Genomic DNA, 15781 nt, shown 5'->3' with positions numbered 1-15781 from the left:
CATTGATAATCAAAGAAAGTGGGAGAGGTGTCTGTGAAAAAGGGGAGCTCATTTCAACTCTGCCCTCAGAGTTGCAGCGATCCCTGCAGCCACTCTTCCAGGACAGTCGTCCTGGAGTAAGGAGTCCTCGACTGCGGACCAGCTCTCTGGCCCACCTCATTTCGTCTGTTCTCAGAATGACTCAAGCAAGCAGAGCAGGCAATGCCAACGATTTTATAGATGAGAAAACAAGTGCAGTGAAGTGAAACGATTCCCTCCAGACTGGGAGTTGGAAAATGGGGAGGATTAGGACTACAATTCAGGCCTTCCCTGATTTTCAAAAATGTTTTTGTTTGTTTTTGATTTTTTTTTGGTTTGTTTTATCATTATTATGTCTTATGTGAGAAAGAACAAAAAAGGCAAGCAAGAGAGAGGGAAAGGCAGAGAGACAGGCATCCCCAACAGGTCTTCGCCCCGTGATCCATCCCCAGCTTCAGCCAACCAATAACATGGATATACATGTAGTCCACGTGCACAGGAAGGCCCTGGGATGTGGTCCTCAGACCTTCCCGTGGGGGTACAGTTGCATTACCACTGTACCACTGCCTGAGCCCCTCCCTGACCTTTCAAAAGTTTTGCAGTTCTCTCAGAATTTAAATGTACACCACTGACTAGAATTATACTTCAAGACATTTTTATGCTATATTTATAAAGTCAATAGATTAAGCCCATTCTTCTACACTGGCAGTTGGCTGGTCTATCCTCCCCCAAGACCCTCTTTCCTTCCTCCCTATGGGGTAAAGGAATGCTTATTTTATGGCATGGACCATGCTGGCCACTGGGCCTCAAAGATGAATAACATGTAGCTCTTGCCTTCAAGGATCTCACCATCTAATAGGCTTGCAGTGAAAATCAATGTTTATAGTAATAAAGCTATGTTGGATTGTTGCTAAAAGCCAATGCCTGCTAAATAATCATGAAAAGATTATTTGGTGGAGTAGTAATATTGCTTTATTGTATTTCATTCTATTTTACTTCTTTGCAATTGAGCCGTTTTCATATTCAGTTTCTTGTAAGATCCCGTTCCATAAATGCACGCTTGCTCTAAATTTTAATGTTTTCTATAATGTTATCATTAGGATTGACCCACTTCAATTAATAGAGGCAAATTCAGCCAGTGTTACATAGATGTATCTAATAGGTGTGTCTTTGGGCACCCACTCTGTGCAGAGAACCCCACTAGGTGTTCGATAAAGGAGAAATAAGAAGATGTCAGAGCTGGTCTTTCCCTCAGTGCACTTTAGAGTGGCATGCAGGGATAGCCGCATGGGGAAGATGGAACACTGTGAAAAGAACTGTCAAGATATTTAGGGAACCCTGGGAGGAAGCAGTCAGCTTCAAAATTCTTCCCAGAATCATTGTTATGACTCAAGGAAGGACTCACTTCATTATCTTGTCCCAGACCCAGGGCGCCCTGCTGAGTCCTCCATAGATCTTGAATTACATCTGTCTCCTGGACCAATACTGTAGGTCCCTAACTGGGCTTTCTTTCCTGTTTTAATCAGAAATAGGTACACATGCGTGTTTAACAGTGTCCAAGGCACGGAATATAGCCTGCCAAAGAAGTTCTTGATTTGAGGTTCTTATATGAAAACCAAATCATACGCACTTATAATTAAAAAGCTCTACTCATACTTGGTCATACAAATATTATAAATGGGAAATGGAAAGAACAAGCAGTTAAAATTGCATTAATTGCATTAACGAGGACCTCACTTACACTCTTGCAAATAATGCTAAATAGCAACATTTAAGGAGTTCGAGCTATTGATTAGGCACTACGAAAGTTCTTCACATTCAGTATCTTAATCTTCTCAACAAGACAGGGAAGCAACTGTTCTCCCCCACAGAAGCTCAGAGAGGTTTATCAACTAGTCCGAGGTCATCCAGGAAGGAGCAAAGTCATTGCTCTTACAATATAGCTTAATACTCGAAGGTATTGCTGATAGTAATAAATGATGTGCTTTAACACAAGCATCTTTAAATTCTAAATCTGGCATATTACTAAGGAGAGACAAAAATTAAATCAATTTTTTTAAAAGAAATTTTTGCTATAGGGTGTGTGTGCTCGCCAGAGACAGAGAAAGTGAGAAATCACCCCATAGTGGAGATGGCCACGTCATAATCCCTTCTCCCCTCAGGATTTTGAGCATGCATGTACATGTGAGTTTCAAGCCACCAGATCTGAGACTCAAACCATGGTCAACCACGTGGGAGTCCAGTGCCTTAATCACTACACCACCTGCTGGCCCCCACTTTTCTTTTTCAATAACAACTTTATGAAAGAAATAGTTCTTACTTGAGCTAACGAATGTATACCCTTCTCAATATATCTGCAATATAAGGAGCCAGCAGGCGGTGTGGTTGTTAGAGGCTTCCGGATCCCACATGGCCGACTGCTGTTCAAATTCCGGACCTGGTGGCTTCAGAAACATGTCAGACACATGTGTGTGCATGCCCAAAACCCTGAAAGGAAGGAGAGATGGAAAAGAAGGGTAAGGTGCTTTCTCACTTTCCTTCTCTTTCTCTCTCTCTTAACAGCAGATGTATGTGCCCGCTAGCAAATAAAAAGAAATTAGTAGCTACAAATAAGGTCCAATTAATGACTTATGAGTCACTGACCCATGTTTACCAACATTAGTATTGCTTTTGCATTAGCGTCACTGTACATGCCTTATGGAGGGGATGCCAGTTAATGGTGCACGTGGTGCCCACGCTGTGTGCCCTAACATCTGTTTAGTTCAGGAAGGCTACTTTGAATGGAGGGGGAGTTTGCATGGGCTGATCTTGTATTTGGATACATTCTAATAGAACACAGCCAAGAGATGATAAATCTTTCTAATTTTGTAGTTGACTTGTCACAGGACCAGATTAGAACATTATTAATTTCTTAAGCACAGTGTCATTCCTTTGGCTGCCTAATTACCCTTCAAACAAATGCATAGTCTGGCCTGTTTAGACGATTCTTTATTTTTTTTTCTTTTTAAATCTTCTTGTTGGCAGTCTTTCTTTTTTAAAAAAATTTTGTATTTTATTATTATTATTGTTATTATACATTGGATCTCTATACATCATTTGACTTGCAAAGAGAATGTACCCAACATGAAATACACCTCAGACCAGTCCAGTGGAGAATACTATACACATTAGCATCAACAGATAATAAGCCATTACTGTGGCCCGCAAATATCTAGCCTATTTTTCCTCCCTAATTTCTTTCCCTCTACTATTTAGATGATTCTTGAGAAAGGCTTTAGAATATTTTGTACTTATAAACTTATTTGCAGTGTTTCTTGCCCAGATCTACTTGAGAAAGCATATGATTTTTTTTTTTTTTTTGGAGAGATTTTCACTGTAGGGCGCGTGCGCTCGCCAGACAGACAGAGAGAGACATAGAGACAGAAAGCGAGAAATCACCCCCCAGGGGGGATGGTCACGCCGCAATCCCTTCTCCTCCATTCTCCTCTCGGGATCTTGGGCACGCACGCACACACGCCCGGCGTGAGTTTTAAGCCACTGGGTCCGGGACACGAACCGCGGTCGACTACGTGGGAGTCCAGCGACATAGCCATTATGCTAACTGCTGGTTCCCCAGCATATGATTATTGAGGAGAGAGGATTCTTTTCTTTTTGGAAAGATTTTTTGCTATAGGGCGCGTGCGCTTGCCAGAAAGACAGAGAGAGACAGAGAGACAGAAAGCGAGAAATCACCCCCCAGGGGGGATGGTCACGCCGCAATCCCTTCTCCTCCATTCTCCTCTCGGGATCTTGGGCACGCACGCACACACGCCCGGCGTGAGTTTTAAGCCACTGGGTCCGGGACACGAACCGCGGTCGACTACGTGGGAGTCCAGCGACATAGCCATTACGCTAACTGCTGGTCCCAAGGAGAGAGGATTCTGAAAAGACTTATCTGCAAAGGAAAGGTGAGAGATTTGGCATGGTCACCTGATGAAACGACCCTCCATTTATAGGTTAAAGAAACTGAGTTATAAAGGGGTCAGAATCAAATTGGAATATTCCTGATCTTTGGCCATCCAAGCCTGTCTAAAAGGCATTTCTTCCCCAGGTATTGGTTGACTTGCCTGTGCAGTTCCCTGGTGCAATAATTTCTTATCCAGAGTTCTCTTTTTTGTTAGATGCATTGAAGACTACAAGCTTGGTGTGGATGGACGCTCTTGCCAACTCATCACAGAGACCTGTCCAGAGGGAAGTGACTGTGGGGAAAGCAGGGAGCTGCCCATGAACCAGACCCTCTTTGGGGAGATGTTCTTTGGTTATAACAACCAATCCAAGGAAGTGGCTGCTGGACAGGTGCTGAAAGGGACATTCAGGTGAACCCCATGTGCATAGAACTCATTTTTCAAGGATGTTGGTTGATTTTCTTCTTTGAAGAGCCTTGAACTCAGTCTTAAGTTTTGTATCTTGGGAGTAAGGTAAATGTGATAGGACTAAAGAAATAGGTTATGTTCTCACCAAGTCTACATACTCCTTCCAGAATCCAAGATCCGTGATTCCTCTGGAATTGCCTCTGTATGGAAGTAAAGTGTTAGATGAGATTTTACCTTGCCCAGAGAAAGATTGCAAGCTCCTGTGTGGAAGCCACACCGAAATGCTCAAGTTCCTTTTCCCCTGAGAATTAGTGTGAGAGTCATTCTAGAACAGCAGTCCTCAGGGTGTGGTCCAAGAAAACCTGAGGTTTCCTGAGACCCTTTCAGGGGTATTCAATGTCCTGCTTTTTCCAGCTTCTAAAAGGCTGAATTTTCTTTACATACTTCAACCCACACAATATATTGTAATAATTGGGACTGGATTCATATGTGGGCTACAACTGTTTTCTACTAAGTCAGACATTCAAAAATTTTACAAACAATGTAGAAATATGCCACTACCCTCATTTTTATAAGATATGTTAATATTAAATAGATTCACTGTTATTTTAACATGAATTAATAATATTATTAAAATGTCTGTTTTAATATTGATAGAACTGAAGGTTTATCATATAGATATAGTAAAGCTACTTGGGGTCTTCAGTTATTTTTTTATTTACTTTTTATTTTTTGGAGAGGTTTTTGCTATAGGGCGCGTGCGCTTGCCAGAAAGACAGAGAGAGACAGAGAGACAGAAAGCGAGAAATCACCCCCCGGGGGGATTGTCATGCCGCAATCCCTTCTCCTCCATTCTCCTCTCAGGATCTTGGGCACGCATGCACACGTGCCTGGCGTGCGTTTAAGCCACCGGGTCCAGGACTCAAACTGCAGTCCACTATGTGGGAGTCCAGCGACATAGCCATTACACTAACTGCTGGTCCCGGGTCTTCAGTTATTTTTTTCTTTACTTTTTATTTTTTGGAGAGGTTTTTGCTATAGGGCGCGTGCGCTTGCCAGAAAGACAGAGAGAGACAGAGAGACAGAAAGCGAGAAATCACCCCCCGGGGGGATTGTCATGCCGCAATCCCTTCTCCTCCATTCTCCTCTCAGGATCTTGGGCACGCATGCACACGTGCCTGGCGTGCGTTTAAGCCACCGGGTCCAGGACTCAAACTGCAGTCCACTATGTGGGAGTCCAGCGACATAGCCATTACACTAACTGCTGGTCCCGGGTCTTCAGTTATTTTTAAGCATGTAAAGGGATCTCAAGAAAAAAATGTTCCAAGTCATTGATTTAGAGTATTTCCAGAAGATTCTGCCTTTGACCCCGTCCATGTTCTACCTTGGGCTATGTGAATACATCTTCCTCAGAACCCATGGAAAATACTTTCCAAGAAACGATGACTATGGTGGCGATGATGATGTCAGTGTTATGAATAAGGGCCAGCATTTGAGAGCAACCTGGGCTTAAACTTTTTGAGTATACTGATGGTAAATTTCCAAGCCAGTTCTTGGAGTCACTTTTTCTCTAACAGACAGGAGACTTTACAAATATTTCCCATTTAGCCTGGGAATTGCTTTGCCGAAGGCAAGAAGTGAGTTGTCATAACTAATCTTGTAGTGGCAACAGCCTTTCCTGCAGTCCAAAAGTGAGAGCAAGTGTGTTCAGATCTTGTCAAGAGAGGGTCAGGGAAAAGGACTAAGGTGGTGGGGAGAGAATAATAGCCCGTTTTAGTAGACCTTCTCAACAGGACTGTTTCTCCGCTCCCCAGCCTTCACCCTATCCCCAGACACATATGTCTTACTCCTCACACATATTGAACGGAGTTCAGAGTGGGGGGAACTTTTTGGTCCAGAAAGAATTCTTCCATGGTGGGTTGAAATACAGACTGCCCACCAAGGAGTGGGGTTTCCCTGAATACCGAGAAATGAAGGTCTGTCCTGTTTCTAGGCAAAACAACTTCGCTCGTGGCTTAGACCAACAGTTGCCAGATGGTCTGGTGGTGGCCACTGTTCCCCTGGAGAATCAGTGCCTAGAGGAAATCTCGGAGCCCACCCCTGACCCTGACTTCCTGACTGGTGAGTGTGCCCTTCTCGCCCTTATTTAGCCAGTAGAAAACTAGCCAGCTCCCTATGGTTTCATAAAATCAAGACTCTTGACCTTGCTTATTTTGGTCTCTATGTCAGTAATTTTCTTGATCCATGATAGAAGCTGAGTCATAAAACTAATCCCTAGTAGGATTATTTGTCAGTAAAATTGTTCATCTTACATAATCATCTTCAAAGTGGTCCTAATAATACCTTCTCTGGGTAGTTCCACAGGGCTCTTTTGAAAACAAAGAAGAAAATGGTTGTGTGAGGGCTCAGAGTTCTTGGTGGGATTGAAGCAGGTGACCAGGTCACACTGGCCGCGAGGGAAGCTAGAATGTTGCCTACGCCTCCATATCTCCCACTGCTGCTGTTAAATTGCCTGGCAAGTACATGTGGCACAGTGTATAGGAACAGGAAACGATGGAGCTTTGTTGTCCAGTGACACTGAGCTTGAATCTCAGCTCTGTGGTACCAGCAATCGATGTAATGGCTATATCGCTGGACTCCCATGTAGTCAACCGAGGTTCGAGTCTCAGACCTGGTGGCTTAAACTCACATGGGGTATGCGTGCATACGTGCCCAAGATCCTGAGAGGAGAATGGAAGAGAAGGGATTACAGCGTGGCCATCCCCCTGCGGGGTGATTTCTCGTTTTCTGTCTCTCTGTCTCTCTCTGTCTTTCTGGCGAGCACACATGCCCTATAGCAAAAACCTCTCAAAAAAAAAAAAAAAAAAAAAAAGAATTGAATCTCAGTTCTGCTACTTTCTTACTGTGTGACATCAGATGATTCAGTCAGCCCTTCATATCTGTAGGTTCCACAGCCACAGAGTCTACCAACCACAGATCAAAAGCATGAAAAGAAAACAAACATAAAACATAAGAGTGGCCCTGCTGCTGTGGTGCAGAGGTAATACAAGTCCCCTGCAAAGCTGGAAGCCATAGGGACAGCTGCAGGTTCAGATCTCTAGGTTGGCCTGAAAATATGCCGGTGCACGTGGCGGTGCCCAGGATACTGAGGAGTTTGGAAGACTGGGGAAAAGGGGATTGTGATGTCATGAGACCCTGTCCAGGGTACTTTCTCTTTCTCTCTCTCTTCGGAGCCAAAGAAGAAACTTCAAGACATCCCATGGACTCATGACAGGCTACTTACTGGGATTTAGCATCACTTTCCAGAAAGCTAGATGTGAACTCAATTCCATGGTTAACTTTGTGCATTCATTTATTTACTCTTCTCCCTTATTCATCCTGTGTCTTACCTATTCTTTACTTTCCCACCCCCTTTTCTTTCCTTTTCTAAAGGATTGATTGACCTCAGGCTTGGCTGCTTCCAGATACCAAATTATATTAAAAACCTTAGTTTATACCTGAATGGAATTAAAAGTAGATCTGTCTGAGCATACTCTGCCTATCGCATAGTGATTAATAGCCGGGCTCTGGAATCTGACGGCTGGGTTCAGTTCCCCTCTGGCTGTGTGATCTGGACAAGCTGCCTAACTTCTCTGTGCTTGAATATTTTTTACCTATAAAAATGGCTATTATAATGCTGTGTTCCTTTTAGAACTGATGTGAGGAATAAATTAATATTTGTAAAGTTTTTAGAATAGTTTCTGACACACAGTGAGTTTTATGTTTGTTAAATAAATACATGTTCCACGAAAGAAAAAATATAGTATGAAAACTACCAAATACAATCTAGCTTTTCGGAAGAGAAGGAGCAAGAGAGAAAACAACTAGATTATTCTGGATCAGCAAGAAATTTTTTCAAAATCAGTTCCCCTATGAAAGATCACACACACACACACACACACACACACACATACACCTGAAAAATTAAAACACAACTTTCAGACACATCCCTAAACCTTATTTCTAGCACTAGGTAATCTAGTTTCTTTGTTTCCACACCATTTGTTTCTAAACACTTCCCATGTGTGTGAAAGGTACTTTGTAAAGGAGGTGTGAGGTGACACCTAAGAATATGGTAGTTTTCACGCCACTAAAAAACTACTTGGCTCTGTCTAGAGATCTACTGAAACATCTCTCATGCATTGAAACTTATCATGGAGGGCAGTGACTTCACTTTAGGTAGGAGACTAGGAGGATCCATGGAGTAGTTCTGAATGCTATCTGAAGATTGGGGGAGGAATCGATGGGTAATTCTGAAAAACGTTATGTCTGAATCTCTGTCTTTGGAAATATAAAGATACAAACTTGGTCTTCATCCACAGAAAAAAAGTCTTTTTTCCTGCACCCTTAGACTTCTTCTTCTTCCTCTTTTTTTTTTTTTTTTTTAGAGGTTTTTGCTATAGGTCGCGTGCACTCGCCAGAGAGAGACAGAGAGACAGAAAGCGAGAAATCACCCCCCATGGGGGTTGGCCACACCACAATCCCTTCTCTTCTGTTCTCCTCTCGGGATCTTGGGCACGCATGCACATGCACCCAGTGTGAGTTTTAAGCCGAGTCCGGGATGCGAACTGTGGTCAACTACATGGGAGTCCAGTGACATAGCCATTACGCTAACTGCTGGTCCCTGCCCTTAGACTTCTAATTTGGCTTCTTGAGGCCAAAGTAAGTAGAAGGATGTCCAGGTGAGACACTTCTGTTTGTCATGAGCCTGAGTAGTGAAGTGTGACATTCCCAAAGGTGTAGAAGTAATCCTTCCTGGCCTGGCTACTTTTCTACCCAGGCTTTACAGTCCGGTTTGGTTAAGATGTGGTATCAGGGCAAAGGGATGCATTTCACTATGTAAGCAGAGACTGAATTCGGTTTTTTGTATTTGTTGTTTTGTTTTGTTCGAACTAGAAAAATCAAGGGAGGAGATGGACCAGATTGCTTTCAGGTTAACTCTCTAGTTCTGCAACATTTTAATTGTCTCCTTCCTGAGAGTTGTACTGTGAATCCTGGATTGTGCCATAGGATATACTCCTTGGGTCACAACCCCCATAAACCTGCAAGCTTAGAGGATTTTAAAGCTAAAGTGATCTTCAGAATCTTCTGTATCAGCATTCCCATTCATGGTTTTGTTGGTTGTTCAGGAAAAAATGAGTCTCCATTTATAAATGAGTTCTGTCTTAAAATATGTTTGGAAAGACATGATATGTAGTATCCTCCTCTTAGCAATTAATAACACCTTAGAAAAATTTCCAAGAAGCTTTGAAGTAAAGAAATCCTGCTCACTTTATTTAACCGAACAATTGCAACTGGGGAATTCTTCTCACACATAACACCTATTGCCATCTTGCAGAATTCTTTGAAGAACACATTAGACAATCCTGATTTATGTACCTTATCTTGCTGATGGCCTCCTTCTTCATCAAAATACCAGTTAAGAACTCTTAGCATCATGGGCCTTTTTGATGTTGAAAGTTGTGTGAAAATAAATGAAGACCAACCAAATGAGAATGGGCAACGGCTATTTATTTGGAGCTTGCGATAAACAAGGGAGACAGCCACCATCCTTTGAGTTTGGCAGAGATTCGAAAGCAGGCAAAGGTGGCATTAGATGTGCCCATACTGGAGGCTGCTGGCATGAGGAAATGAAAGCAGGGCTAACTAGAAGCAGAACACCCTATGTGATCGGTCAAGAGGCATATTTGGTTTTCTTTGGTTTAACCTAGGTGGGAAACAGAAAAAAAAATAATAAGTTGTCAGTGCTTAATCAAATCCCAGTAGTTTGGGGCCAACTGTTCTAAGAGTTATGGCTTAGCTTCTCAGACTGTTTGATAGATATACTGGCCTGACTTCCTGCAGGTCTGACTCACAGATAACCGTCTGGCTTCCTAGGCCGCTTACTGTAGATAATGAGTTAGTTTTCCGAGCTGGTGGCTGTAGGTTGTCAGAGTTGCGTTTACATATGGCCTGGCCATCATCCACTTATATATTCAGCTTTCTAGTTGAGAAAAAGAGGGATTCCAGAGACTGACTAGGAGGTAGATGGCCATGTCCATCGACCTGCTGGGTGCTGCATTCACTAAACCTGTGTGAAAATTAAGGACTCTGAGCTCTGTGAAAATTCTCCAAGTTCATCCAAATGAAACAGATTCTTGGTTTTTAGAACTTTGAGGCAATCATATATATCCCCAACATTTTGAATAAAATAACAAGAAAAAGTAAGTTTTCTTTCCTCTTTTCCTCCCTTGTTCTTCCTCTCTCCCTTCCTACCTTTTCTTCCCTTCCTCCTCCTTCCTTCCTTTCTTTCTTCATCCCCCTCTCCCTCCCTTCCTTCCTTTTTCCCTTCCTTCCTTCCTCCCTTCCTTCCTTCCTTCCTTCCTTCCTTCCTTCCTTCCTTCCTTCCTTCCTTCTTTTGAAGATTACACATAAGGTCCATTCAGTGATTCTTTTCTTGAGCATAAATAAGGGAAAAAATAATGGTCTTTCTTGAGAAAACATAGCCAGAAATATTATGTTTGGAAAAAAAGTCATTCAGCAGAAATGTGACCCAAAATAATAACAAAATAAAATAAAAAGCTGAACCTCACTGCATGTCAAGGACACACCGGGAGAGAATCACATGACTCAGCAAAAAACCTATCTACTTTAAAATATCCCTTTCTCTTTAACTAATGGAAATATTCTCTGTAAGTGGGCACATGAAGACATTTCCCAAACATTAGCATTCCATAACTGTCTCCCTGCCTATGGTATAGCCTAAATGTATCCAGTAGAATTGCTGTTTAGCAGTTGAGTGAGGGAGTTCTGTTGCTCGGCTTATCCTGGATGGATGTGGGGCACTGGCATTCCTATCACTGCCGCCACCCTCCACATCTGAGCTTGTCTCTTTATTTTTTCTTTCCTCTGTTGTTCTGAACTAAAGCTTATGAAGTTATAACAAAAGCATCAATTAAGAAATGTCAAGTTTACACAGTTAGGAGTGATGCAAGAGGTGAGGAGGAGGAGGATGACAAGATTATGGAGGCCATGTGTGTATGCATGGTGCTTTATCTTTCCTTAAGTACTTTTATGGCCTTCATTTGATTTCATTCTCACAACCCATCTGTAAGGTAAATAGGACGACTATCATTATCCCCACGTTTCAGACACGAAGGTGGAAGCAAATGAATTGCCTAGCCAGAGTCATACAGTGAGGGAGAATCATAGAATTGAAAAGGAAATGAGAGATCATCGTGGCCAAGCTCTCATTTTAGAGATGAAACAACTGGGAACCAAAAGATGCCCTTGCCAGGTAGCCAGACAGGAAGCCCAGGTTATGGGAACAAAAGTGACAGTTATCGAAGGCCTGTCATTCTGAAACTGCCCACTGCAGCATCACAGCCAGCCCTGGAACTCTGGCCTCCCGATTTCTTACCTGTTTCTTTTCCCATCAGGAAATGATTCAGTTAAAGGAAGCTTCTTTTGTAATAAGTTGAAAAGTCTTTATTTATTGGGCTTGGTACATTTTTTTTTAATATAAATAAACTTTTCAAATACCCACAAAGCTGAGGAGTTGACGTAGCTAGAGAATATGCGTCCCACTGTGCGGCTCCACATGTCATACACTTCTCAGGCTCGAATGAAATGTACCTTTAAGGGATGTGACTGAAGTCTTAAACTTGTAAAGATAGAATTTCAATTTTATGCTTTTGAAGTTAACATAAAGGTTAAAAGCCAGACTGTGTAATGGTATTGCTGTTATTGCAAAGCTTAATGTCCCAAAAGAAGAATACTTGAAAGAAAAAAAGTACTGAAAACCCTCTCTTAGTTTCAGGTAACTTATCTTTGATGGCCTAAGATAAAATTTAAGCAATTGATTCACTAAGCACCTTTCCTGACCTTTTTTCTTTTTGCCTTACCAATAATTGTTCCCATATGATTCACAGAGAAATGGAAATTTGGTAATTACTCAGCTAATTTGATCAGGGTTGACAAGCAGCTAATTAATCCTGCCTACTCTTTTTCCGGTTTAGGTATTAAATTAGTTGTTTTAGCCTGAAGGAAGCATAGGTCAAAAAGGCAGGATAGATCACTACATATGTATTATTACCACTATATTTGTTCTCTCTCTCTCATACAATATATTTTTATATGCATAAATACATATAGGTATGAATATAATGACTATCTATAGTAAATTTATATACTTTATTAATAGTAGTATACACATGTACGGTAAATTTATATATGCATAGCTAAAGAATGCATGTCATATTGCATATACAAATTTATGTATACATATCTGTCCATATAAATTTACTATATATAGTCATTATATTTGTATCTATATACACATGCACATATATGTTATATATATGTATATATAATATATATATATATAAAATGTATATATGTTTCTATAACTTACACATATAGTAAACATTAGGCATTAAAATGAAGCTAAAATTAATTTTCTAAACTTAGCAAGATGATTTTTTCAATTTCCTACTGCCTAATTATTTTGTTTCTGTAGCATTTTATATCTACAGTAATAGCTAGAATTCAGGTAGGGGGACGTTCTTTCTCCAAGGTGCTCAAGATTCGTCACTAATAACATCTAAGAGTCTCCAAGGATGTGTTTATTGAGAGTAACCTTGGACAACTAACTTAGCTTCTCAGAGTCTCAATTTTTCCATCAGTAAAGGGAGGACCGTAAGTAGCTCCTGGCACCTAAGTGGCACTCAGAATTTGGCCATCCCTGCCTTTTCATTATTAGGTCACTCTTACACTGTCCCTTCTGGTAAAGAAAAAAATGAATATTATCAGCCTCAGAGTAATTAAAACTTAAATACTGAACACAAATCAGTTAAACGAGACAGAAAAATCAATGTTATCAGGTACGTGAGCTAAGTCAATTACTGCAACCATTAAAGAGAGTAAAAAGCCCGTGTATTACAGTAAGCCTAGCGTTTAATATAAATTTATAATGGGGATGTGATAGTAGAATGAGTAAGAACCTCAACCCTGTCCTCAGACACACCTGGAACCCTATCCTGGTTTACCTAGTCTCTCGGGGACTTTATTATATAAACACCTTCTCTGAACCTCAGTTTCCTCATTTGTAAAATGCAAATAATGACACCAATCCCACAAGGATCTAAGGCTTAATATATGCAAAGTGCTTAGGAAAATGCCTGGCACAGAGTAAAGGTTCAATAAATGATAGCTGCTGTTACTCCAATTCCAGAAATTCTCTTCATCAAAGAACACTTAATCATTTGCTCACAATTGCAATCTCTAACTAATGAAGTCAGGTCACGTTTTTTGATTTGGGACTGGTAAGTCGATCGTGTGCACTGACCCTGCATCTCTCTGTCCCCAGGGATGGTGAACTTCAGTGAGGTGTCTGGGTACCCCGTGCTGCAGCACTGGAAGGTGCGATCTGTTATGTACCACATCAAACTCAACCAAGTGGCCGTCTCTCAGGGTGAGCATACAGAGAGCCGTCCCTCTGCCTTCACCGCAGGGCTTGGAATTCCTTACCAGGGAACAAGCCTATAGTTTCTTTCTTGGAGATGCAGCCTAAAATGTAGTTACTTCTTGACGTCTGTAACTTATTCACACAGTTATACCCTTAAGGGTAAATGCCTGGAATCAGATCTTTTTCTCTCTTTTATTTTTTTTTCTCTTTTCTTTCTTTTTTCTCTTCTCTTTCTTTCTTTCTTTCTTTCTTTCTTTCTTTCTTTCTTTCTTTCTTTCTTTCTTTCTTTCTCTCTCTTCCTTTATCCTTCTTCCCTTCCTTTTTTCTTTCCTGTCTTTCTTCTTTTTAAGAGGTTTTTCTTTAGGGTATGTGCACTGCCAGAGAGAGAGAGAGACAGAGACAGTGAGACGGAAAGTGGGAAATCACCCCCAAGAAGAGGTGGCCCTGCCACAATCCTTTGTCCTCTATTCTCTTTCCAGGATTTTGGGCATGCACACACACATGTCGAGGCATGAGTTTCAAGACACTGGGTCCAGGACTCAAATTGCGGTCGGCCAATGTGGGAGTCCAGCAATGTAACTGCTATGCTATCTGCTAGCCTCAGATCTTTTTCTAAGGGTGGATTAACTTGCAGATTTTATCATGGACTATAGAAGAGATGGAGAAGGCAAGACTGGAACCAATGAAGAGATTATTTTCCCTGAAGTCACCCAGAGTGTGGAAAGAATATGCAAAAACAGTTTACAAACTGGCAGAATAAAACATTCCAAATACAAATACCGTAATTTAGAGAGTCTGTGTAATAAGGGAAAAGAGCAAGAAAGAGTGGGGAAAGAAAAACAGGTTCCTAAACAGCAAGTGAGTGAGACAGAACGGTAAATAGGTATTATATCTGTATCTAGTGAGTTAAGACATGGTGAGTGCTAAACTTACTCAGGGCTTTACGATCCGCAATGGGAAGGTGGAGCCATGGAGCCACCAGATGACATGAAGTTTAAGGCATTGGATCCCACACAGCTTACTCAGCTGTTGAAGTCCTAGACCCAAGGGCTCAAAAAATCATGCAGGATGTGTGTGTGTGTGTGTGCCTGCATGCCCAAAATTCCAAAAGGAGAATGGAGAAGGGATTATGGCAAAGTTATCCTCCCTCAGGGGTGTGTGTGTGTGTGGGGGGGGTGATTTCTCTCTCTCTCTCTTTCTCTCTCTCTCTCTGTCACTCTCCAGCCAGTACACTCACCCTATGGCAAAAGGGGGGGGAGAAGGTGGAGCTTTAGGGACCACAGAAGGAAAATACGTGGTAGAGGACAGAGGGTTGTGGTGAGGAAGTGAGACAAACTCACAAAGGGTAAAGCTTCACGCAGAGAGAAAGATAATGTACGAAAGTGATAGGATATCTCCACAGGACACAAAGGGGCTCTGAACTGTTTCCTTTCTGACATGAAAGGATTCTTGTCAAGAAGAGATTGAGATGGAGACCTTACCAAGGGAAGCTCTGCTGCCACAGAACATCTAAGGACAAGCTGAAAATCTCTTCATTCTAGGAGAACCTGGCAGTAGAGACTGGCCTCTTCACACACTCAGTTTGTACCGAGCACAGATGCTGTGCATATCAAAGGTTATCAATGGGACACCTCTGTGACAGATATCTGATTGACATTGGATAGGTGTCTTCCAAAGTCACAAAGTGGTGTCATGAGTGACGTAGACCTTGGAGACTGAGGTTTCTTGCCTGGGCTAGACTCCCCCTTACTGTGGTAGGCCACAGGTGTGTAGAAAGGAGGGCTATATAAAGCTGGCCAGACACAGAAGTTACTGGATTTGGGAAATTTACCATAAGCCAGGTTTTCCAATGAATATAACCCTCTTAAAGAGGGACAGCAAACCCAGGAGATGTGGCCAGTGAAAAGGCAAGGAAGCACATGTCCCT

The 15781-nt window shown here is 41.8% G+C and overlaps 1 protein-coding gene across 1 annotated transcript in view; it reads left to right on the top strand.

The window, feature by feature from the left end:
• ASTN1 (astrotactin 1) overlaps positions 1-15781 on the top strand; it is a gene marked incomplete at its 5' end in the record, with an annotated part of 375021 nt that overhangs the window by 278525 nt on the left and 80715 nt on the right. Inside the window, 3 exons of the mRNA XM_027776744.1 lie at positions 4179-4373; positions 6364-6491; positions 13756-13860. Coding sequence (XP_027632545.1) covers positions 4179-4373; positions 6364-6491; positions 13756-13860 — 428 coding nt within the window. The remainder of the gene's footprint in view (positions 1-4178; positions 4374-6363; positions 6492-13755; positions 13861-15781) is intronic.

The sequence above is a fragment of the Tupaia chinensis genome, unplaced genomic scaffold, assembly GCF_000334495.1.
Source record: "Tupaia chinensis unplaced genomic scaffold, TupChi_1.0 Scaffold000710_1, whole genome shotgun sequence".
Lineage (NCBI taxonomy): Eukaryota > Metazoa > Chordata > Mammalia > Scandentia > Tupaiidae > Tupaia > Tupaia belangeri.
Note: the sequence above shows the minus strand (reverse complement) of the source record. Positions and strands in the feature narration are given on the sequence as shown.